This window comes from Tyto alba, unplaced genomic scaffold (genome assembly GCF_018691265.1).
Source record: "Tyto alba isolate M040663 unplaced genomic scaffold, T.alba_DEE_v4.0 Super-Scaffold_6, whole genome shotgun sequence".
Lineage (NCBI taxonomy): Eukaryota > Metazoa > Chordata > Aves > Strigiformes > Tytonidae > Tyto > Tyto alba.
This window is the reverse complement of record NW_024881327.1, coordinates 25,117,512-25,143,936: the sequence shown is the minus strand read 5'-3', so window position 1 is coordinate 25,143,936 and position 26,425 is coordinate 25,117,512. Positions and strand designations below refer to the sequence as shown.

The window sequence follows — 26,425 nt, the reverse complement described above, 5'->3', positions numbered from 1 at the left end:
TTAGTTCAGCTGATGTATTTTGTTCACAGCCCAGTAACCCACCTGCCCTCTCCCTGTCATGCAGTTCTTAATGCTGCATTTATGTGGATTTCCATTCTCTAAATTCTTTATAGAAATTCCTATTAAATGTAATAATTAATATCCTCATTAATGTAGGCTATTACACCAGACTTTATAGCCATTAGTCACTAACAAGGAACACATTATTTTGGAGACAAGTTCTGTGCAGTATCTCATACTACAGATAGGTGTTACAGACAAGTGCTGCGTTTCACATAATGAACAAATGTCTGTGGAAGCTCTGCAAATCCCATTGCAAAACTGAGGTTTGAAAAATCTTGACCACAATAACTTCAGTTTTAAAAAATCACTATAAATTTCTGCTTTATTTTTCCCCTCAACAGTCATCTTTCTACCCACCAGCTGATGCATTCCTTGGTCAGCTCTGCTCAGAGAGGTCTCTCCTTGCAGGTTTTCTCATCCACACTACTATGAGTGCCCCCGGCACCACAGCAGTGAGGAAAAGCTGCCAGGAACCAACACCTTGTTATGTGTTTAGGTGTCTCTTCTACGATTATGTAAGACTTTCTGTTTCTCATGTGAAGCTTGCTTCGCTTGAAAATTGTTTTTCACACGTTTTCAGTGGTGTTGGCATCTCTGTCCCATCCAGTGGTGTAGCCTCACCCTTGCATTGTGCCTGTTGTTTGAGATACGTTGCTTGCTCTCTTTCCATTCATTTAAAGCTCTTCCCTCTGTAAGAGTGGTAGTTACATTTTCATTTGACCTGTGCTCATGTTAAGGACTCCGTGCAGTTTTTGAAAGGCATCACAGCTTTGGAATCCCAATGGATTTGGGTGACATTTGAGCAGTTTAACTACAAGCTCTTTTATGGGGATTTGTCAGCTGATGCGTTGCTAAGACTTTCCCAGCTGGAGTCCAAAGGCTGTGCCTGATTTACTACCCGTAAAACCCATTGCACCAGCCTTCATCTTTCTTGGAGAGCACCGCTGAGTGAAAGAGAGTGTGAGAGGAGTAGCTGCTCTGATCAGTCTCCCCTCTGTCACTGAGAGCAGAGGAATCATGTGCTGCCTTCATGATGCTGATGCTCTCTGCTTTAACTGGCTCTCTGTTAGGCACTGCCTGTCTTCATGCAGCTGACAAATTATATGACAGGTTAAAGATTATTCTAATCTGCTCTGCTACTCTTCTGGAATAAGCTGAGAAGGGAGCGTTTACCATATGTGCTGTGTTATTCTAGCTAGCATATCCAACCTTGTTTATCTGTCGCCTTCACACCTCATGTTTTAATGTGATTCAAAAGTGATTTACTGTTAACTGTTTACAGTGATTTGAACAAGAGAGGCTTGTCAAACAGATGGGAAAAAAAGGTTTAATTGCTGGTTTCCCATGTTCTCCTGGGGCTGGATCTGTAGGATTCCCATTTGAGTGACTAAGGAGAGAAGCAAATGGCCTGTGTAAGCAGGCTTGTTTCCCTGCTATCTCAGCAATTGTCCTTGACACCAGTCAACAGCATTGTATGTTCCAACCTTCAGCCTTTCCTATCCCATTTTTTTTTCTTTCGGCGGTACAGATAGGTAGGAGAAATGAGTCATGTTTGAACTCTAGCCATAGAGACTGGGAAGGCTTTTGTGCAGGGTGTTGTCTGTTGCGTTGCCAATGTTTCGATTCCTTTTTGTACTTGTTTTACTGTTACAGGAAGCATTTTACCCTGTAGGTGATATCATCCCACATCTTCCTCCATAAGATTTTGTGGAAAATTTACATAAATAGACTTTGCCTTAGCGGTCAGGCGTTGCCTCCTTAGAAGCCTGGAAGGGCTGGCTGCTCCTTATCTCTGAGCTGGCAGAATGGGGAATAGCGTGTGCAGTCTGTTCAGGGAAGGGTGTTCGTTAGTTTTGCAGTGAGTCACGAAGGCTGCTTTAAAGAATTTGCACTTAGTAATGTGACAACTGTGATGCTTGGGGTATGGAGTGGGGAAACAGCTAAGGGACACATTAAATCACATGGAGAAAAGCAGATCTTGGCTGAAGATAACCATGTTGGCTTTCACCCATTTTGATGAAATGAAAGCTGTGTTGACCTGCCTTATTTGTTCAACACCTAGATTCATAGTTGGTGAATCAGTACAGTAGATTTAGAGTTGATGAGGTAATTCACAGTTCTATCTGAAGACCTCCAAAAGAGGAGGGGACAAGGGTAAAGTGGATGAATGACACAGTGAGAACCTTTTTTTGAAAATCACTGTAGTTTAATTGATTTATGCAGTAAATTACATTAACCAGCAGAAATGGCATCAGACAGCCTTCCCTTTCAAAAAGGTTGAGGAAGCAGGAGAGGTGGGAACTGTGAAAGAACAGCTCTTTCAACCAGTCTTGTGTCTGGTACTGATGCTTTCTCTCCTGTATGCTCTACCGTTTGATTTAGAGTTTTTGCAGGCAGTCTCAGGTGCATGAACTGTTGGAGCAGCTCTGGCCTAGAGTGATAATTTCTCTCTTTCTCTGCATGACTGCCTGCCTGTCTGTTAGGGGTTTCATCTAAGAATATATTTCTTTAAGGTCAGAATTGAGCAGGAAGCAATTGGTCTGGCTGGAGATGGGAGTTGGTCAGTTCATGGAAAGCAGAGCTAGGGGACAGAGAGAGTAAACTTCTGTGCCCCTTTTTCTTCTACACTGGTAAAACTGCTGCATCAGTGGTGGTTGTTTTTCTCATCTATTCATTGTGAGTCACCACTTCAGAATTGAAAAATTCTAGTGCTGGGCCTGAACTTGAGGTTCACAATTCAGCTTTTTATCTGTATGCTGCTACTGGGATGCTACGTTGTCTTAATGAAGTTGTACAAATGCTGAGTATCTTGACTGCCCAATGAGAAGAATGATAGCTGTGTAAACTTTAGGGATCTGTAGAGGAAATGCAGAATTACTATCTGTTGCAGCTTTGACTTTATAATTCCAGTCTAGGTTTCCTGCTTCATCCATTATCAGGTACAGATAGATTCACAAAGAGTTGCAGCTTTCTTGCTCTTTGCGTAAGTTTGATCCCACACTTGGATTCAGCTCAGGCTCCCTGGCACCATGCTAGTTTGGAAATTACTTGTCGCTGGAAATAGCCAGATTGCAATGTCCTTGGGTGCATTTTCTCTCTCTAAATACCCTGCAGTTATGCCTCCAGCAGCTACGGAGGAGTGTTAGCAGATGCGGCTTTGCCATACACCGGTATAGCAGAGCGGAGTGTAAAACCTGATGTGGTATTGAAGAGTACTATTGCACTACAGAAGATTTGTCATGTTTCCTGGTCAAGCATTCCTATGGGGGCCTCCCTGTACTTTGCAACCAAGCTGCTGCTTTCTGCTGAGCAACAGCTTATGGGGCGAGCAGAGCGTGCTGAGGCAGTGCATATGCATGCAGCCTGGGAGAAAAGCACATATAGGGATTTAAATAGCTTATGGAAATATTTGTCACCAGTACATGGTGCTTCTTAAACTGGATTATGATTGGAAGCTAAAAGTTGGGTTGAAAAAAACCCCAAACCAAACTAGTTTGTTTTAAGTAGATTCAATGCAAAATTAAGTAGAGACAGAAAAGAAATTAAGCTCTTTGACAGTTATGATGTTTTAGAAATTCTTTGGTGCATCCCAGACCTGAGAAGTTAACCCTTTCTTGGCAGTGGTTAACAAGAAACTCTTGGTAATTCTTTTTAGTAGATGTTGGGAAAACAGTTTGAGGCTACCTTTCTTTTCATCAGTCTTTGGTGGAAAAAAAGTTACTTTTCTGGTTAACTTTTTTTTAAATTTCTTGTTCCTGTCTTCATGTCTGTTTTGTCTTTTTGCTGTGCTTTTTTTTTTGATGGAGCTTTTAAAATTTAAGCATCTCAAGGAAGAAATGCTTGGTCAAATTCTGTCCTCAGTTACTTGGGGAAAAAACCTCAGAAAAATGTATTGACTTTGCTTCTATAAAGCTGGATGTTTATTGAAGTAACCCACCAGCAAACCAACAGAACTTTATCCTGTTCTCTTCGTTCATTTGTAAATTGACTTGTCTAGTTATGAGGCTACGTAAGTAAAATACAGCTGGTTATTTTCAATTGCTTTTAATTCAGGGCAGAGGTTCCAGCACCTGCCAAAGTGGGATGACCAAAGCAATGGTTGTCTTTTGGTGTGAAAAGGTCAAAAGGGTGGTCTAAAGCTTAAAAGCAAGCCTCAGTGTTGTATTCTGGCTCTGCAAAATTATCCTTTCTCTTCATCCAAATGTTCGGCTGCGCCGACACCTCCAAGCAGAGCCTTAAACCCAAGAGCAGCTGTTTTGATGCTCTTACCTTTGCTTTGTCGATATGACACGTCAACAGCGGGTTGCAGCCCTGCATTTACATTGCAAGCGCCAGGCTGCTTCGGGCTGGTGACTTGCTCTTTGACCTCATTCTTCCTTTGAACCTGCTGCCGCGGTGAGTGCTGGCGAGCCGCGTCCCTCAGCCCTGCGCCTCTGTGTCTTGTAATCCGCAGACAAGAAAAAAGCAGGCAAATTCCAGCCTTTCAAGAAGCTCTTCGGCAGGAGGAAGAAAAGAGAGCCCGTGTCAGACGGCGAGGAAGCCAAACTGAAGCCCAGCCACTCCTTCGGCAACGTCTGCAACGGCACCTTCTCCTCGGATGAAGAGCCAAACGGCGGGCTGAGGTAAGCGCACACGGGGCTGCTGCCAGCCCGTGCAGACACGAGGCTTGTTCTCTCCTGCTTTTAACGGAATTACATTTAAATGGTGCTGCTGAGTGGTAGCAAGTCGTACGCTGCTTTTTACGAGGCATGTGCATTTCTGTCCCTCCTCTGAACGTGACAGCCGCTGCTGTAGACCCCGAGATCTCGCGTCTCACATGCGCTGCTTATTGGGTACGTGTGCCAGTCTGCAAAAAAGAAATCCCAGGGTGAAGGAGAAATGAATTTGAATCCGGCTCTGTGATTTAACAGAACTCCATGGTGAACACCTGAGCAGAGGTATTAATGGCATCCGTGTTTTTAAAACTGAGAAAAGGGAAACTTGAACTGGCTGCTACAGATACTTTATTGCGTACTTTTCCCTGCAAGGTGGTATCTCTGGGTCAGGACATACACATCCTCTTTCAGTCTACCTCGTACAGTTTTTGCATTGTAATCGGGGTCAACTGACAGGCTGCTTTTATTCTGATCCAGTTTGAATGTAGAGGAGAAGGAAGAGAGGGGAGAGAGGCACCTGGAAATCAGATCATATTCCAGTGACAAGAAAGGACAACAGGACAGCGTGAGAATTTTCTGTAGAAATTGTGGGAGAAGGAAACTGTACAGAATTAACTAGTCAGAAATCTCTAACTAGGAACAGAACAGAAGGAAAAAAAAAAACAAACCAAAACAAACAACAAACAACAAAAAAACAAAACCCCAAACTAACAACAACAAAAAAACCCCACCTCCAAAAAAAACAAAAAAACAAAACCAGATGCACAAACTAATTGGGTCAGTAACACTTACTTCACTTTCCAACTGAAAGTCTCAGAGAGGTTAACTGAGTCCTGGTTAAAGCCTGCTTCTTTGGAAAAAAAAAATTATCTGTTTGCACTGGGGACTGTGAGTGTCTGAAAGTAACAAAAAAGTCTGAGAGGATCAAAATACCATACCAAATGTCTCTGCTCAAGAAAGAAACGCGTATCAGAAATATCACCCTGTACAATATTTTCAGTGCAAAATCATAGCTGTGAAAATGTGATTATTTTTTTTTTAAGCTTCTTAATTTTTTGTTCCATTCCATTAAATTCTGTAAGTTCTAGGTTTCCCCTTTGGTTTCTTCAGTGCAATCTTGTGCACCTCTTTTGCCTATCCCAATTTATCCTAAAATCAAGACTGAGAGTAGCCATACAGAAGATAGAGATGTGACTGACGGCTATTGCGTTGCATTACCTGCGTGCATGATGCCGAGTGACTGTAGGAAGTTACAGTGCCTTTTGCCTCAAGAGCAAACTAGAGAACAAGAGCAAAACAAAGGGCATCATCTCGCTATCAGGGATTTCCCATTCAGCGCAACTGAAAATGCAGTGCTGCGCCCAGAAACAAACAGTGATATGGGAATTTGTCCCATTCCTCAACAGTGAAGGTGTGGCATACCCTTGTGAGACTGCTGAATGCTTGCATTTTTAAATGTATTAGTCTTTCTAATTAATAAAGGCATTAAATGTAAGCCTCTGGTGGAATTAAATCAGACTACGCAATTTCAATCACAGGGAATTAGCAAATGTGAAGGGTCCCATGTGTCATCTCAAATTGAACGTTTCTTTCTGTGTCTGCGGTTTGTGAGAGGTTCTTCTGGTTTAGCCTGCTATAAATACTCAGTCAAAACTCTATTTTCTCTGTCAGGCTTCATGGTACAAATGTGGATGGGATTTGATAATAATTTTCAGTTTGCAGGTAGTGTTTGCCACGTTACTCGTCTTACAACAGACATAGATGTTCAGTGCAGTGCATTAGATTGCTTTGGAGAGCTTAGTTTTGCCACCCCTTTCTGTTTCCAGCAGCATAGCTTCCATCCATTATATTTTTTTGCCTTCAGTATAATTTCAAATGTTTATGAATTGAAAGCAGAGATAGGCAAAGGAAAATAATATGCACAGTTGCTTACAAGTTGTCTAACAGTAAATACATTGCCATACTTTCCACTATTCATATGGAAATGGACCAGAGCAAATACAAATAACAAGTAGCATATTTATATAACCAAAATCCTGAGTAGTTTTATAAAACCATTTGATTCAAACTCTTTAAGAATGTACAACCACTGTATATTTACAGAAGCTTAATGAAAGTTCCAATTTTGCAACAAAAGTTCGGGGATTCTCCCATTCCTTTAATAGAGCTGTATTTCTTCATCAGCCTCTAAAGTACATTAATATGTTATCTGCAGATGTTTCATGTGGACTTTTTGTTTTGTTTTAGGGAGAGGAGGTTGTTATTTTGAAAAGATATTAAGGGGAGAAGCTGCTTCAGGGAGGTAGAGGCAAGCAAATAAATGAGTATAGGCTAAATAAGACATCTGTATTGCTTCCAAGACCTAAGCTAGTATTTCACTGTGTGCTGTATTGGCTTACAAGCCTGCTCAGAGCTAACGCCTGAATCTCTAATGGAGACTGTGCCGACGGGTGATGCAGACGTACCAGGAGCAGTTTAGGTAATCTGCATATGGTGTAGATTGACTAGCTGAGTTGGAAGCAGCCTGAGAGAGATCTGCCTGTCCATCCTTTCTTACAGATATTTCCTGGACTCATCAGATGCAAATAACTTGCTTGGTATCCTGATGTATGCACACTTCAACCTATTTATTCATCCATGTTGTTTTGCAATTCCCAAGTGGGAGGTTTCCAACTGCAATTTGTCTTGCTCTGCCTTGTGAAAGACTGGAATTCCTTTTTCCACTTCTATATTGCTCTTCTTGAGTTTACAAAGTTAAAACTGTATTCATTAACTTTCTGTCCTAACCATATGACCTGGGAGCTAGAAATGCTTATTAAAAGACAAGTTAAGTTGCGTTTGTGGATCTTCAGTAAAGTCTGCAGAAACTTCTGTTCTGTGGCTATGATTTGGAACTTTATAAGATTTTATATTTGTCATAGTTGACACTAAGCAAGCATTGTGAGGACATACCCAAAAAGGCACCTGTGCGGTGCCCTACAAAAAGTTTGTCATTCTGAGTTGATCTGCAGAGGCAGTAGGGAATTAATTTTTTCTTATAAAGGGTACAGTAGAGTGCATTTACTTGGGCTGAATGTAGTATTTCAAAGGGCCTGGAATTAGACCTGTCACGTCTTTAAGATTAAAGTGTGACAACTTTGATCTTCTTCCAGGGAAAAGTCTCTCCGCAAACCTCAGTCTCTTGAATGTGCCTGTCCATGAAATGGGACCCCTTTATTTGCAAATCCCCATCAAGTTCCACATAATCCCTGTAAAATTTTTCCCAGGTTACCTACATAAAGTCATCTTCATTACTAAGAAATCGCCTAAAGATCTTAGTTCTCTCTATATGTTGTGGAAGACTGCCTGTGAAGAAGAAAAGTGAGATATTTGCTGTCTCATAAACAACTTTGCCCAGTAGTTGCTGAACCTTTGTCAGTACGAATTCCTATTGGGTCTGGACTGTCAGTCACCCAGTGCTTTGCCTAGTAGAGCTGTGCTAAACTGTACAGCAGTTACTACTCAGCTAATGAATTCAGCTCCTTTTCTGCTTGTAGGGACCACATGAATAAGCAGTGTGATTTCTCCAGATGTATTAGTTCTTTGAAAATGCCTCATTTTGGCAAACAGAGTTGGTATTTGCTATTCAAGCCCCACCCTTGTTGCACTTGATCAGGTAATTCAGAAAGATCATATAATTGCATTGTGTCACTTCCATGATTGTAGAAGCCAAAAGCATTCCCTTGCAAACATGAAGTTAGGTTTCTGACAAGTTTACCAGCAGAACTTCAAAATTATCTTTCCTTGAAAATTATCCTGACATCTTTCTAGGAAACTTCAATTCTAGAAATATAAACTGAGCATATGCAGAACTGAAGGAAAATCTTCCAGTGCTTTTTGTAATATTTGCCCAAAGTCTGGACTCAAAGGCAGGCTTCACGTGAGTTTAGGGCAAGTATTTTGCACAGTTCTCATCACTAGGCTATATAGATAAGCAAAATAAGCAATAAACTGTTTATGGACCAAAGCTGGGGCAAGGAGCACGGTGTGTTCCCAAGCTGCATCAGGAGTTTTATTGCTTGTGGTGGGAAGTTCCCAGGGGGAGCCCCCAGGGTGGCAAACTGGGGTGCAGTGCCAAAGATGCAGCACAAGTCGGGTCACGAATCTGTCTGGAGCTGCAAGTTGTGTGAGCGGCTGTCTCCTGGTAAGAAATGAAGTTTCCTGAATTTCTCCAGTCAGGCTGTCTGCCAGCACCAAAAGTGAATCTTTGTGTTTGAAAAGATCAGGAGAAGAACTGAGGAGTGGGAAGGAATGCATGTAATTGTCATTTTAAGAGGCCTTCATTTAATAATTCGCTAAAGTTAATTTTTGTCAGAGTCTGGGTGAGTTGGGCTGTTTTTCTGGTGGTTTACACCCGAGTCCAAATGCCACAGACAGCCTGACGGTGGCAAAGAGACGGTGGTTTCATACCAGCCATCAGCTTTTGTAGTACAAATGTGGCTTCTCTCTGCTTAAGAGAGGCCAATGGCAGCAGTGGAAAGAATGTCAGTGATGAATGGACGAGGCTTCCATGGGATGGGGCACCTGCATTGTGTATTTCTTGGGAGATACTTGGCTGCTAGTGGCCTTCCTCAAAGTATTTTTTAGAGGGGAAATGATGTGATCAAGATTTGATCAGTCAGTTGAGTTGTGGTATGGACAATAAATTCTAGACAGCTGTTATTGTTTATCTAAGAGGTATTTGACCTGTATAGTAGAAATTTTAATTTTACATTGATGTTGAATTCTGTGCCTGAATGGCCACAAAGGGCACAAGCACAAATTTTCAGGCAGAGAAATGATAGGAAGCATAGCTATCAACATGGCTAAATCACCATCTCTCTAATGGATTGAAATTTGAGAAAGAAGCCTCCAGAAAGTGGAAACAAATGGTGAATCACAGAGGGATGTAAAGGATAAGGGACAGTAATTTTATTAATTTTTATGGATAGGAGGAGGACTAAGGGAAGACTTGGTCCTCTGTAAGCAAGGAGGGAATGATAGCAACAAATATTGCCAAGAAAGCCACAGTGTTTCAGTTCCTTTTTAACTTTCTTCATACAAAAAAAAAGGGGGAAAAAAATGGGGGAAAAAAAAAAAGGCAGCACTAGGTGTACTTTTGACATAACATCTGCTTTTAGCCTGTGCGAACTTTGTTACTGTGAGTGAAGTTTGTACTGGGTTTGTGCATAGATGGATAGCAGGAACATGACAGCTCTGAGAGAATACACAGGCCAAATAACATACAGGTTCTTTTGGAGAGTGCAGACTGGGACCTGTATTCCTGTGGTTGTTTTAATGGAAGTTAGAGATAGGAGAGGCTTGTTTAGTGCTCAGCCACCCTTTCTGTGATTGTTCCCAGCTGAGCATTTGCCTTGGAAAACAAAATTATTCATCTGATTTTTCTAAACAGCATACTCAGTTTGGGAGTTTCTGCAGGTATTTGTGGTCTTCTACTCCTCCAATAACAGTGTATTATATAAGTTGGGTCTAGTATGTGATACAGTTTATTCACTATTACTTGTATCTCCATTTTAGTTTCTGAATATTTAATTTTCATTTTGCATTTCATGTGAATGAGAACAACTATTCTGCGTCAAATGTGGCCTTGGTTACTAACTGCTGATCAATGGCATTCACATATGTTGTCATAGAGACTGGCCTGAAAAATAAATGTAATTATGTTTTCCTCATCTCTCAAGTGACTTTTTTATTATCACTCAGGTAATTACCTGACATGTATCTTTGAAAGAATGTGTGGTGATTGATTAAGTAAGGAAAAAAAAAAAAAGTCAGGAGAAACTGCTCAGTCTCTTTCTGGACTCAGCGTAGCCTTTTGAGCAATGCCAGCCCATGCTCTGATGGCATGTTCACCTTGCAGTTCAGATTTTACATCATTTCAATGAGTAATTGAAACCCATGATACTTCACATGAAGAGTGTCTCCCATGTTACTTTCAGAGGGATAGTGAAAAGAGTAGGATGGATGTTATGGTCTTTTTTAATTAGCATTGTCCTGTGCTACCTGTAAACATCAAATTCGGTGCAGAGGACAATCAACAGCAGGACGTGAAGATTCACATTCCTGCTCTAGGCCACCCCAGGGATTTCACTAAAGGCTTGATCCCAAGGTACAGTCTGTTCTTAGCATCTCATTTAGATGGACTCTTTTAAAGCAGACATATCAAAGCAGTTGTTGGCATACAATTTGTCCCAAAATTTCCAAAACCAGCTCATGATATTTTCAAATCTTCTTAAAGTGAAGTCTTGCTTTTACCTCTAACTCAGACTTGTAAGCCTAATGTATAAACTTTTAATGTTTGTGTATTGTTTTTTCTGCATGACTATTAGAGGATTTGATCTCATGAAAATGATTCATCAACAGTTCAGCTGTTCAGTTTCTAAATTTGTGAGCGGGGAGGAGGGAAACCCAACAACCTATAAATGATAGCTTGCAAGAATCTGCTTTGTTAAAATAGGAAGAATAAGAAAACTTAATTTGATGTATTTGTTTATTAGCTGGTGGTATACTTATACATTCATAAATTCCTATGGATTGAAGGTACTGCCTAAACGTGAAAACAACCAGACCTAGAGAATCACAAGCTTTTGTGGTTTGGGTCCAGGGAAATGTCCTGATTGCTTCTTGGACAATTTCAGCCACTACTTTGACACATTTCCATGGGGATGCAGCATTGGGCAGTTCTGTATGAAGCAATTTGGGCCAACAGTAAAACAATGATCTGTCTACCCACTTTCAGCTTCAAAGAACTCCCAAGATATCTTCTCTCTGTCACATCCAATTTTCATACACTGGGCATTTTTTTTTTTTTTTTTTCCTTTTGCTTATTAGCCTGATTGCTGCAATTGGGTTTTGTCAGTCTCCTAATTTCCTTTGTAAGTGCCTCATTTGAGTGCCTTCCTGACTTCAGTGGGAGTGCCTCGGTGCAGTGGTGCTTGGTGTCCACCTTCTCCTGGAGACTTCATCTTAGCAGCACTCTGATTTCAGTAAGTATCTCTTCAAGCCCAAGAATAGCAAAGCAACATACGGACATCGTAAGGCTTCTAAAAGAAAGCATGGTTGGATTTTCCTCAGTTGTGTCAGCTGAAACAGATCTATTTAGAAGTTTCTTATTTCTGGGTTATGAGGTGTATTGTGGAAATGAAAGGACGTGCCAGGACAGAAAGTTTTGTGGCAAAGAGCAGCTTTGCTCTCTCTAGTTCTTTGTTTGCATGTATCTTTTTATAGGATTCATTACAGGTTTTGGTGAAATTTGAATTGTTTCACCTTTTCTATAATTTATATTGCAGCTGAGCAGCACAGGACTAGGAGCCACAACCACTTTATGAGTCACCATTTCTGATGTGTACTGAGTGGCATGTGGTCGGGGCAGAAGAGTCAGGAAAGCCTTCCTGAAATGGTCCCAGGACTCCTCACACTCTTTCCCTGCTTCAGTGTGGAGTACCTCCCACAGGCGACAGTCCTCCATGAACTTCTCCATCATGACTCCTTCCCATGGGCTGCAGCTCTTCATGAACTGCTCCAGCATGGTTCCCTTGTATGGTGTTCAGTCCTTTGGGAACAGACTGCTCCAGCGTGGGTCCCCCATAGGGTCACAAGTCCTGCCAGCAAACCTGCTCCAGCGTGGGCTTCTCTCTCCACGGGGCCACAGGTCCTGCCAGGAGCCTGCTCCAGTTTGGGCTTCCTACAGGGTCACAGCCTCCTTTGGGCACCCACCTGCTCTGGCATGGGGTCTTCCATGGGCTGCAGGTGGAGATCTGCTCCACCATGGACCTCCACGGGCTGCAGGGCACAGCCTGCCTCGCCATGGCTTTCACCACAGGCCGCAGGGGAATCTCTGCTCCCGCGCCTGGTGTCTGCAGAGTTGTTTCTCTCACATATTCTCACTGCTCTGCAATTGAGCAGATTTTTTTTCTTCTTCCTAAATGTTATCCCAGAGGCCCTACAACCATTGCTGCTGGGCTCGGCCTCGGCCAGCAGCGGGCCCACCTTGGAGCCGGCTGGCATTGGCTCTATCGGATATGGGGGAAGCTTCTAGCAGCTTCTCACTTAAGCCACCCCTGTAGACCCCCTGCTACCAAAACCGTGCCATGCGAACCCAATACAACACCTCAGCTCTTCCTTTTCTGCCTCCTATTATCAAATTCCTTAAGTCTTTGTACCCCAGAAGCCGCCTTCTTAGATATACAAGCTTTTCATTACTTTATACAATTTTGTCACTTACTAGAAATTTGCATTAAATGCCATCGGCTTGCCATTTTTACTTTTTATTTCAGCTGCTGCTTGAGTGCAAAGGTGCCTCATTATGTACAGTGTAGTTTGTATATGATCCTGAGAACTCTTCAAGTGGGCTTTGTATCTGCAAGAGTCCTCAACATTTTATACCAGGTCCCACTCTGTCTCCTTTTTAACTTGCTTTTCGTCCTGAGCCCTGATCATGACTAGCTTCATTTTCACCTCAGTATCCAGAATTTTTTTTCCTGTGGCCTTCACTTCTTCCATCACATACACTGTCTTGCATTAGTCTCCCTGAAAGATTAGGCTTCTTTCCTGTCCATTTGTCCTCTCTCTTGCCTTCCTTTCAGACGTTTACTGTTGCATTCCCCCTCCTAATCATCATATACTTTTCCTTCCAGATTCTGCATGGCAACTGTCTTTTCAGCAGCTGGTAAGGTCTAGGGCTGGGCTCATGAACCAAGCAGAATCATCACCTGTAGTATAATATATACTGTCTTACTTCTTCCTTTCCTTCCTTATGAGCTAAATGGAATCACTATATAGCACTTACTCCAGCCAAGGCTAACTTAGATTTTTCACTTTCTCTTCTGTACATTTTATCATATTTTATAATAGGATATTATTATCATAATTTAGAGCAAATTTTGAGTGCTGCTTTTAGATAGAATAGTGTCACATGCAGTGGATTGCCATGTCAAGTCTGAAAGTTGGACCATTTAGAGCCCTGTTCCTTCAGCATGTCTGCATATTTCTATGATAACTGGCCAGTTGTCTACAATCCTCAAGCTGTGTTATGGAATTCACTTGCAGAGTTACTGGAAACCAGTGTGATGACTTTCTTTGCTCTGCATACTGAGATGTTTTGGGGAATAATTACGTAAAATTTGTGTTTCTAGAACTGCTTAGTCCCACTTCGTTACCAGACAACAGCAAGGGCAGAGCAGCTCCCTCGGGGAAGGCGAGTGGGGCACCAAGGGGGATCCCACAGCAAGATAGGGGTTTTGTTGCCCATGGCCCAGTCCCACAGTATCTAAGCAAGGCAAGCAGGACAAATGCTGGAAAGGTGGCTAGATCCAGCTAGGAGTACAGATAAGGCTATATCGATGATAAGGCAGGTCTGAGGCTGAGCCAAGAAGTCAGTCTGTAGGTCAGGATCAGATCCATTGATCATGCCACAGGTCCACAGTTGAGAAGGCTGGGCCAAGGGCAAGCCAGCAACCAGAAACTGGTCTTCAAATTGAGGTCTAGATCAGGGGACTTCATGGCCAGTCACGGTTGTGGCTGAGCTGGAGACCAGCACTCCTCCAGCATAGCTCAGGTAGGGACCAACACCTCAGCTGTGATCTTAAATAGAGCTCCTGGATCCATGTGTGTGGGTGGAGGTCCCAGGTGAGGTTGGTCAGGGACCTTAAAGCTTATTAGTGCACTCAGTTCCTTGATACTTCCCATGATTACTTTTTATGTTCTTGATTATCATGATTTTAGCTAGTTTATTAGCATGTATTAAAGAAGCATCAGCTACTTAAAGCTAGGTTTGATCTCTACTTTTTAAAAAAATCAATGTATGGTAAATTCATATGTTACAGATCCAGTGATGGCACCAAACTGAAGCTTTGTATAAGATAATTTTGCATGATGTCTTTGAAATGAGCAGGGCTACTAATACAGAGGCTGCAAAACAGGTTATTGGTATCAGTGGGACTCTGGTGGGTTGTAACAATGAGACTGTGCAGTGTTCCCAGAGTTAGTGCCTGGAGGTTTCACAGTTCCTGAAGGTGATACAGATACATCTTTAGATTGAGCACAGAAATGTTCTCTAAGTTTACTTTATGAAAAAGAATCTGTCAACTACCCTGATTAAAAAAAAAATCCCCCCTTTGCCTGTTCAGCTTACGAGCACCGTGTTTACGGGTTTGTTAATGCAGTGAAGCAACGTGCTATCTGAGCACAGTCGTAGCTCAGAGTTATGTTGCAGCATGGACAATATTCCCCATCCAGGCATGAGTTAGCACCAAAACTCACATTCCAGCATGACAGATGAAAGAGAGGACACTAAAAATACAGCACAGAGTTACAATCCATTTTCCTCTATTACAGTATTAATGCATCTCTGGAATGACTAGAAAATGGAATTTACGTGGGTTTTTTTTATCTCTAGCTCTCCTGGGGACATTCACGGGAGATGCAAAGCGTTGGAATCAGATTTCTTTTTTAAAACAAAACATTAAGTAAAGGCAACCTATCACTGAACTTGTCATTTCCCTGGGGCATTATTCTGGGAGGTGACTTTCAGATGTCTTTGAAGGGATTATACTAAGGATCAATACCTGGCTAAAACAAATTCATTCTTGTTTTGCATACTTTGAGAATTTTATAGTGTTAAGAAGTTGACTCTTATCTCTAATAATTACAGAATCGGTTTCTAATGAAAATCTAAAAGACTGAAAGTCGTGAGACTGGGGTTTTTTTTGTAGACAGTCTCTACAAACATGAAAGAACAGAACAACTCATTCTTTCTCTTTATTTTCCAGTTTCTATTTCTAACTCTTTAATATCAGAGTGGGAGGAACATTTATGACACACTGAAGAGGCAATTGCTGGTGCAAGCTTTCTGTACTACAGTAATGCACCATTATGGGATTATGCAAGGGCTGAGACCTCAGCGTTCCCTGCTAGCAAAATTTCCCCTTTTTAAGGACCCCACATTTGTCCTTGAGAGGAGAAATAGCTCTGGAGAAAAATGGGGTCTAAAACATAATAGCCACCAGTACCAAGGTAAACTTAACCTTATATTCTGTGCAGTATTACCCCTGCACATACTCTGTACTTCAGGGTGCAGTCCCACAGCAGTGTTTGCTGACTGAAGTCCGAACTGCGGTTGACTGACTCTTTCCAGGTTCATGTGAACGATGAGCACTAAACGGGCACAAAAGAGGTGATGGGAACATGTGGGGAGGAGGATAGAGGGGAAAAGGGGTGATAACTTGCCCAGTCCTGACTTGGAGTACCTAGAGCTGATGGAAAATTGCACCCTAAACAGATGACGATACACAGCAGTGGGTGGCTGATGGGCGTCCAAAGAGCAATCCTCTCAGTTTGCTGGTCTTCATGGGAGAGGAGTAGGACTCTTCTTAGGCTCAGGGTGGTCCCATTCTGCTGTGAGGGATTTGTTTCACATTTCTTAGTTTCTTAGCACACACAGACACCTCAGCAGGAGTGAATAATGAAAAGGGGTTACTGCACAGAGGTTTTTTGCAAATCGTATTTATACGTAGGTACATTAGAGCTGGGCTACTTCCAATATCTATGTAATCTGGTTTATCTGTGGTTTTCTGGGATTCTTCCATAAGTCTGAAATACAACAGAAGGTGTTCTCCCTTTCCAGGGAAAGGAATTTATCAGCACTGAGTTAAACAGAGTCAGAGAAATGTATTCATTTTGTGCAGAAGAAAGCTTAGTTAGGGGTGAGATGTATTTGAGGCAACTCTTTTTACAGCTAAATGCAGCTAAACCTAGTCTAGGAGTCCACATTATGTCCATAGTCAAAATGTGGTGTGGTTCTCATGCTCTGTGTCTTGCTCTGTTTCCCACCTGTTTGTCCCTACTGGCTTCATTATTTGTAAAAATCCTGTGGGATGGTTGGCTCTGCTGTGCTTTTATGCTCTTGGGGTACCCTCAAGATAAAGACATATTTTGGTGCACTCTTTTTGTGCCAAAGGACATGTGTCTCAAAGAACCCCTCATACGTTCTCAAAAATGTAGTAGTTCTTAAGAATTTCATCCTAATAAAAGAAGGTGAAAAGTATGCTCTTGGTTTTGCTGAGAAACTAAGTATTCAGACTGATCTTCAGGAGTCTGAGGAGGGACACAGGTGTAGCAAAGAAAAAACCCTGAGAATGAATGGAATTTAACTTTGCTTCGAGTATGAGAAAATTAGTTTTGAAAATTTGTGTATTGGAACTGAAACTGGAACGTGATACTTGAGGTGCAACACATCTTCAGAGAGAACATCTTTAAGGATTTGCTAGAAGTGCTTTGTATTTTGGTATAGCACATCCATAATTCATTTAATTTAGTCAGGTTTCTGGAAGTGAGTCAGGTGGTGATTCAATTATTTTCAGCACAAACAGCCTCTGAAGTGTCATTGTTGGTATTATCAACAGAAGCTCATAAACTGATGCCACTGTTTTCACACATCTCTTGGAAGTGATATAGCAGTTTGAAACTGTAATACCTTCAACCAGGGCTGTGACTGTAGCCCAGGTCTCTGACATACCATGAATCTATCAAAAGCCATTCCTGATGTCGACATGCCTTTTAACTGAGGGAGAGCTTTTCAAAGGACAGCCTGTAGTTGTGGATTGTGAGGATGTTATTGTATAAAGGCTTTTGAGAAAAACTTCAGAGGTGGGAATGGTGGTAGCAGTGAAGGAAACTCAATTATTTATACTGTATTATGACTTAAAAGAAATTCAGTCTTTCTGAAAATAAAACATGAGGAGAGTGAAAAAAGGACCTTTGTAATATAACCTGTCAAACTCACAGCTGGGAAGATTTGAAAGGATTGTGGGCTCCAAGTGAGTAAAATAAGAGACCTTTTGGAAAGTTCAAGTAGCCTGGAAATCACCTTAAATGCTGTTTAAACTCACCTGTAAAAGAAACTAGGTTACTACAATGTGTGAATGTTTTTACCAATGTACTTTAGCCTACATATACATTTAAGAAAAATTTGTAAAACATTTTTTACCAGTTATTGGACAAGTGGCTAGCAAAATTGCTCGGTCACCCAGTTCTGAAGTATATAGTATATCTGCAAAGCATTTTGAGGTGATAACAGTAGAGAAAAACCTTGGATTAATTCACTGTGGGGTTTCTTGTGACTGTTTCCACATGTTCTGACAATTTGTGGTACGTTTGATTTAGTAACAAGTTAATAAGAAAACAAAAATGGACAAATGCTGTCAAAGTTGTTTTTTTTTTTTTCTTCTGCTTGGTGTTTGTCAGGCCACACCTGGAATACTGTGTTCAGTTTTGGTCTCTGCTTTGCAAAATAGATGTGGACAGGCTAGAGTGGGTCCAGAGGAGGGCCACAAAGATGCTCAAAGGACTGGAAGCCTGCCATTTGAGAAAAGGCTGAGAGAATTGGGTTTGTTCAGCCTTGAGAAGAGAAGGCTTAGGGGAGACCTTATCACCACGTTCCAGTATTAAAAGAGTGGCTACAAAGAAGATGGAAACTCCCTTTCTACAAGGAGTCACATGGAAAAGACAAGGGGTAATGGGTACAAGTTACTCCTGGGGAGATTGTGATTGAACACAAGAGGAAGGTTTTTCACAATGAGAACAATCAGCCACTGGAATAATCTCCCCAGGGAAGTGGTGGATTCCCCAGCATTGGACACTTCTAAGATTCAGCTGGACAGGGTGCTGGGCCATCTTGTCTAGACTGTGCTTTTGCCAGGAAAGGTTGGACCAGATGATTCTTGAGGTCCCTCCCAACCTGGTATTCTGTTTCAGATATGTTTGGCCTCAGCTCTATGAAACAAAAATGTGTGATGCCATGTGGTGAGGAAATAGCTAAACTGAAAGCAGATGACGTATGGGAGAATGTCAGAGAGAGATGCTGTATGTGCCTAGCATGGTCCTAACCTGCCATCAGTACCATTGTGGGCAATTGTCAAAGACAGGTTTGGGCTTTCAGCGGTGATGTACTTATGATTGCAGGTCACGTGAAGCTCATAAGCTGTTTCACATGACCCGGTGTCCAAGAGGAAGTTCTAAATCACATTTTAACAAGTCTGATTGCACCAGCCATAAACCCCAAAATGCGTGTAGCCAAAAGGTGGTATACTGCACATCTCAGTCAGAAGATTCGTTGTATTAGCTCACAGGCAGGAGGTGAGACTAGACCACTAAGGGTACCCTTGGCTTCAGAGCAGGATGGGCAAGATCTTCATCTGCAGCCATGACCTAGGCAGCCCACCAACACTGACCTCAGCAGTTGCTCTTTTCTTCCATTTCAGGGACTCAGATTGTTGGGCAATTCCTACTGCCAGAGTATCCCTGCTGCTGGTCACCTGAAGTTTTGGGGTTTGCACTGCTAGCAAACCCTGTTCAGTTCAAAAGCTGCAGGCTGGCTGCTCCCAACTTAAATATTAACAAATTCATTAGTAAGGTCAGGAACAACTTGCAAACAAGTCGCTGAGCTCTTTGGTGCCTGAATTGCAACCCTTGACTACTAATTAGCTGTAACAAACAATAGGGATAAACATGAGCTGTCTAATTTTAAGTATGAGAACGCCAATCCACTGGACAGTAAAAGGGGAGAATGGTGTCATATGCACGATGAATAGCTGTGAGACAAAGCCATAAGCAGCTGAGCCACAGTATTGCTGGAAAAATCTTTGAGAGAGGATCCTCTCTGGAGCACAATATGACCTGGATTATGCATCCTCAGCAGATCTCTCAGCTCAAAGGTAAATAGTAAACAATAAATTCACACTGGCCTTGCCTTCTGCACCTGCAGCAGCTTCACATATTGAACCGTGCAAATGCCGGAGGGGTTGGCATGGCCTGGTTTGTCAAAGTATGCATGTTCTTCTCAGGTTTGGTTGTGAACGCAGACTTTTTCTCCCCCTTGTTGAATGGAGTGCTGGAGCTTTCGGTTCAAACAGACCTACATGGTTATACGAAAAAAGCCAACTTCTATTCAGCTTCATGTCAAACCATCATTTTGCAAGCCAGGCCTGGTAGGAAATTGTCTCTGTTTGAGGGGCATTTCTCAGACTGTGGTTCGTGGGCTGATTTCTGGACAGCCAAGGAAGGGAGATATATTCCAATGCCACGCAATTTTACCACAGCTCTTTGTACAGGCTGAGTCATGACAATTCAGTATAGAAGCCTTTTTAGAAGAGGGTTTAAAAATATAATTTTATGGTTTCTCTAATAAAAGGTTTCTAAAAGGTGTATAACCTGTAGCAGCCAAAAGCAATCAAGCTGTGGGTTTTGTTTTTTTTTTTAAAAAAAATCTAAAATAGAATATAGCATCAGTTAAATGTCTTTTTGATGGCTAAAAATGCTGTGAAATATTGACCAGCTCTTTGCTTGATTGTATGCTGCTTTGTTTCAAATGAAGCATGTTGTTCAAATATTAATTCTGGATAAAAAGTAGTTTTTTCAGTTGGTCTGTGATTGCATGGAGGATGAAAGGATATAGAGAGCTGTATGTGTTCTCCCCAAAAGCTTGGATTGATTATTTTATGAGTGCAAATGTATTTTATATATAAACTAGAGAGAATGAGAGGTTGTGGGAGGTTTTTTCTCCTATTATTTTCAGGTCACCTGTGAGATATTTTGTTATAAAAGTCAAGAGTAGCCTATCATTTAATCAGTTATAAAGGTTAATGTAACGTGCCATAACATCCTTCCTTGGTAAGAAAAGCTAAATGCTTTTACTTTAAAAGATTATGTTCGTACCTCAGGAAAAAAGGAGATGAAAAGGTAATAAATACATTCCGAACATACTTATTTTTTTTCCCCAAGTATGAACAGAAATATCTTGAACACCTTATAAACAATTAGCACATTTTAAAAGGGAGAAAAAGGTAATATACTGATTTTCTTAAATTTGTGAAGCTCTAATTTTCCTTGCTGTTTTACTTACCCCCTCTCTCTGGAAGCATCATCTTCCTTTGTTTTGCTGAAGTATTTGTTTATAATGTTTTTATCACATCTAGAAGGTTGTGTTGGTTAGATTGATACAGAAAGTATCTATTTTCTTTCTCCAGATTGTTTAGTGAAGCTATAAATAAGTTTCATAGAGTTGCCAATAAGGTATTAAAAGGAGAGACTGAAGACCTCTCAGTTGTTCAGTTTTCTTCTACTGTGGTTTTTATCATGTTTTTACTTTACTGGCTTTCTACTCACCATGAAATACTCTAAGTGAAACAAAACATGACTTTCAGACTCAAACATTTTCCTCCCAAATGCCTCCAAAACCCCAAAGTAACATTCCACAGACCTTTTTTTTTTTTTTTAATTCTTAGTTTTCTTGATGAGACGTTTAAGATTTCTAGTAAATTAAGCTACTTTTTGTTTAATCCCTTTGCCCTTGGTTTTAGAGCAGGGCCATATAACTAGGTCATTTGTGACACGTTCTCCTCCTTGGCATCCTTGGGACTAAGCATGAATGGAGGCTTTTTTAAATATGCGGTGTGGTAAATATGTGCCATTGTAATCTACTCTGTATCCTAAAAGTAACATCTAGATTTGAGACTTCTATGGAAAATCGATTGAACTTCTCAACACGCCTATTAAAAATACTCCACTCTGTATCCTTCCAAGGAGGAAAACTGTGTACCTCCATTAAACTTTTGATAACAGAGCATTTGGACAGCTCTCCTCTGAGAATGTTTAAATCTTTTATGTACAAGGCAAGAGGGGGAGGGAAAATCCATACAGCAGGGCAGCTATTATATAAAAGGATCACTTGCAAATTAATTGCTGTGCTTATTTACTTTTTAACTGTTTTTTCCAGGTCCTCCCATTATTCTATGGGCAGTCGAGCTTTTTCCCATGACAGTATTTTTATACCTGATGGGAGAACAGAGAGTGAACAGGCCATCCAAGCAATGTCACAGGAGAACGTTTTGGGAAAAGTCAAAACTCTTCAGGTAAGAAATTTTAAATAGGAAAGATATTTAAAATGTGGTGGGAAATGGTCCCCAGAATTTGTTAAATGTGGATAAAGGTGGGTTGCTTTTTCAATAGCCTTGGGGAAGTTTCTCAGCCATGTAAGTTATCAGGCCAAAAGCCATGTAAATAGTTTGGATAAGCTGCAGAAGATCTAGGGTTTGGTCTTGACAGGTATGGCAGTGATACTGCGAGCAAATCTGCAGAAATGTCTGCATCTTGTGGAGCTCATTTGAATTGAACTCACAGTTTTGGCATGTCCAAATCTGAGATCTACAGATGTCGTACTGAGTGAAAAAATGAAGGTGGTGTTGATGGCAGGGAATGGCATGCAGAGTGAGACTTCTGTGCAGAGCCGATTTGATTATGCTTTTATATGTATTGCATTTCTTTTCCCCTTCTTTTTCTTCTTGTTCTTTCAATGATCCTCATGGAAGGTGGATATGTTTATCTCTCAGAAAAAACCCAGCACATAAGTAACTACAGAAACAACACATTTGGGTATTTGCTTCTAAAGAGCTTTACATGACCTGCTTTCCCTTCTTTTCCAGAACTCTGTCCAATTAGTACTCGGACTAATTTTTTGCTTTACTTCTTGCACATCTGTAACGTTTCCAACCCTTTGCCTTTCTAGACCTTGAAAGAGCTGTCGTTCAAAAGGACATTTCAGTTTGTTGCTCAGAATGCTGACATGTCCTGCCAAAATGCTGATAAATTGTTAATGCTGTGCAAGTGCCATTACCCTGTAGCTGACTAGTAAAATACCATTGATTATTTTTTTACCTACGAAGTCTAACCATGGTCCATCTTTTCTGGTGAGTGAGAGATCATGCACAGTAGACAGATGCAGCCTTCAGGATTAAATTGTTCCTTTTTTCCGCTCAGTGCTGTCAGCAGACAGAGCACCTGAACAGCATTGTCTGTGCTGACTGTGGATGAACTTTGAAGTAGGAACCATCCTAGGACAGCTCCAATTTCTCTGTGCTGTTTTTTCAGCTAAAATTTCCCTGGGTCAGGTAGATTCAATGCATGCTACTTTCCAGGCTAGAAACCATTATATTTTAAATGACTGCTGACTCTGAGCAAAGATGCAGGGTAGTTGGACCTGTCTTGCAGAATGCTTGATTGTCCTTTGGGGACAAAGCCCACTGACTTCTGCAGGGAGCTGTGCCCTCCCCATCTGTTGGATCTTTTGCCTCGGCTTTAGTATGTTAGCTTTTCTCTAAATAACTTCTCATTTTGTAGGAGTGGCTTCTGCCATTTCCAGACTCACCTTAAAATTCCCACTGGAAATTATTCCCTTCACTAAATTAGGACATGACAAAAAATACAGTTACTGCAGTTGCTAACAACCATCTTCACTAAGCAAATGGTAACTCAAGAAAATTAAAGCAAAAATAGCCACTGTTGAAAGTCACGCAATATATAGCCAGTGATACGCTCTTGCTCGTGTGAACTTTGCATAAACATTAACTTTTTTGGTGTGGCTACTTGCATGTATCTTAAGGGGGAGTGTTGTTTCAGCTGCTTGATGTCAAAAATGTGCCTACCTTTTTATTTAAAATTGAAGGACAGTAGTTCATTTTTATCATTTTAATACAGCTGCAGCCCAGCCTGTAACAACATCCCAGATTCAGCTTTTCCCATTCTACTGCTGATGGTGATATCCAAAACAACTCATTCAGTCAGAAAAGAAATGCATAATAGATTGTAAATGACACTTAACTATTTACATGTTTACACAGAAGTTATATATTCGTCTAAATGTCCATGGATTTTTTTTCATAACCCCATGGAAAGAATCCTTATAACAAGCCCGGGGGCCACCTCTTGTATCTGCAAAACATGCTGCCCCAGCACATATCTGTCCCCATTTCACTAGCCATGATTTCTGCAACTGATCCCTGAGTTTTAGGACAAGATCATGCCAAAATCCCATTGCACATTTTTAGGTTGACCTTAGGGTTGAGTCCCAGATCTGACCAGTTATTTGGACTATCATTCCTGTCTGAATGTTTTATGCACTCTATACCCCATCCTTTTTTTCTGCTGTAATATTCCAAAAGGAGACTGTGTTTGCTGTGTGATTTTGCAGTCACAGAAAACACTGATACTCAGTCTCCAGTTATGAGAAGCTTGTATTACTTTAAAGTGCCTTTCTGCAAGCTCACTCCCACTGGGAACGTCTGTATTTATACATGTGGTGGCACAAGAGGAGACAGTCATCTCTTCCGAATAGCTCTCCACTCCTTAAAACCAATTCTGTGGCCAGCTCCTGGTCCCAAGTCATTGCTGCATCACCAATGTTTCTGTGGTTTTGCCCAGGCTTGTGTGTCAGGGTGGAAGCACAGCATTTCCAGTTTCCATTTGCCTGGCAAGATGTTCTTCAGTAAAAAAGTGTTGCCAGGATTCAGTGTCATGTGCTGGCTCTGAACTCACTGTATTTCAAACAGAGATCAAAAGCTTTTAACCTTTTCCAGTATTTTTGGGGAAGTGGTACAGTGAACATTCCTGGAAAATTTAAATCAATTTTGAAAGAGTCACCATGCTTACAAGCCCAACTCGTAACATGGTGAAAAGGGTTTTGAAATCAGAATAGAAATGTAAGCCATTTAATAGTGATGGATCTCATTCTGCTGAGCACCAGAGTGTTTTCTCCTTCTTGCCTTGCATTTCTGCTGACTTTGGAGTGTTGATGAACCCACAAAAAATGTTCTGTAGTGGTGAAAAAACTCTGTTGCAGTCTGGGCAACTGGTCGGCGTATGCACTGGTTCAGCTTCTTATTGTAGGAATTCTCTCTGATTATGTGTGCAAGGTAAATTAGTTCTTTCTGGAAAAGCTCTCATTTATTTTTACTGATTTTCAGATTGGCAGAATTCATCTTCTTAGGCTTTCTGTAAAAGGATTTGGTGATGTTCAATGGGTTTTAGTGTGTGCTAAAAGTCAGGCTGAGAAAAAACTGGCTTCTTGTTAACCTGCAATAGCCTTTGTGTGTCCTGAAATTATTTTGTGTTGGCTCAAGCCATCTGCTCTTGTAAAAGCAGTCTTTTCCTTGTCCTTTGGATCTGCTGAGATTTATCATTACCTAGTTTTTAAGATCCAGTGTAGAAAGCCAGCCTGAACCCTATTTGCACAAAGAGGTGATACCCAGGCACTGGTACTTCTAATGCTGAACTCATTTAGTTTCTTTGGATCTGGTGCTTTACTTCTCATACAGGACTGTGAATGAGACACAAGGAATGTTTAAAATGTTAATCTAGCAGTGTGGCAGAACAAACCTAAAAGAACATCTTGGAGCTTGTTTTTACATCCTTTCCTTTCATAGGTTAGTGTGTGTTTGTTTTTTTGTTTTTTTTTTTTTTTTCTTGCATCAAAGCGTGTTAGATCCACTTCCTTGCATTTTGCAGCTGTGATTCCTCCTCCTCCTACTGGTATTTACCAGAAATGGTCAGCAAATGAACAGAAGACAGTTCTTGTTTCAGGCCCACAAAAACTGCAGCCAGTAAAATGGAAACTTGTTTTGAGCATTAGTATCTTGATGCATCTAAGCCAAAGCCATTACCCCCCTTCTGTTGTGACAATACCATGGTGTAGCACTGCTGTTGCCTCTGGAGGCTTGTTCTCCGCCTTTTGCCTTCACTGGAAGTATCATGGGTCATCTGGCATCCACGAGGCTGTGGCAGTCAGCTGCAAGAAATATTAAAGGTTGACTATGGCATATGGCTTATTGCGTTTAGGAATTACTGGGCTACATCTTTTCTGTTTCATGTGGACATGTGGTTTGAAACAAACAAACCCTCTGCTCTGTAAATGTGTAAACCACCCAGATACTATTTAAGATAAAACATGTCTTGGAAATCCAGACTTCTTGGTCAAATTCTAAAGGACCACTTTTTAAATTCACATTTCCCTGGCTTTGTAATAATGAATGTCCCAAGTAATTTTCTTCCTGTCATACCAATGACTATTCAGTTTTGGATCTCATTTCTTTTAGTCATTAACATATCTTAGCTAATGATCAAGCTGGTGCTTCCCCTACTGTGCATTGCACATCTGTATTCCTACCAGCCATTCCCATTGTTGTTTCTTTTTGATATTGCCCAGATCTCAACAAGGATATAAAGTCATTTGCTAAACCTCAAAGCTATTATCTTCCAACTCCATACTCTGCATTTAGTAGAATTGGGGGTGAATTTTCAAGGCATAATTGCCCAGCTTTGTATTTCTTACAATTAAAACTCACTCCCAAAGAACAATTAGGTAAACTGTCTTTTCAGCCTAGAAAAGAAATGATAAGAGAGAAAATATGACAGGGATGCATGAAATCATGAGTGGACTCGAGAAAATGAATAGAGGACAATTATTCAGTCTTTCACAGCATAAGAACACATGAGCATCGGTTGAAACTAGTAACACTTTCAAACCAAAACAAATATTTCTTTATGCATAGTTGGACTGTAGAACTCATTGTCATACAGCACTGTTATTCCTGAAATCTTTATGAAAGTTCAAAGAGCAATGAAACAAATTCGTAAAAGAAAATTTCCCAACTGGCTATTTACTCCAGAAGAAGCAAAATCTTAGTATGGGCTTGCCCTGTTCTTATGTATTCCCAGAGTATTTGATTTTTGAGTCACTGTGAGACACAGTACAGGACCTAGTGGAGTTTCAATAGTATGGCTCTTCTTTGGACAAGTGTTACTGATTAGGTCATTATTTCACAGTTATGTGTTATAACAAG

General features: G+C 41.0%; 1 protein-coding gene across 8 annotated transcripts in view; it reads left to right on the top strand.

Moving 5' to 3' along the window:
* CRACD (capping protein inhibiting regulator of actin dynamics) overlaps positions 1 to 26,425 on the top strand; it is a 139,392-nt gene that overhangs the window by 89,932 nt on the left and 23,035 nt on the right. For 7 of the 8 annotated variants that reach the window (XM_032999040.2, XM_032999041.2, XM_032999043.2 and 4 more), the window contains 2 exons: positions 4,517 to 4,685; positions 21,529 to 21,664. In XM_032999040.2, the coding sequence (XP_032854931.2) occupies positions 4,517 to 4,685; positions 21,529 to 21,664 (305 nt within the window). The remainder of the gene's footprint in view (positions 1 to 4,516; positions 4,686 to 21,528; positions 21,665 to 26,425) is intronic. The other variant, XM_032999044.2, reaches the window with a different exon arrangement.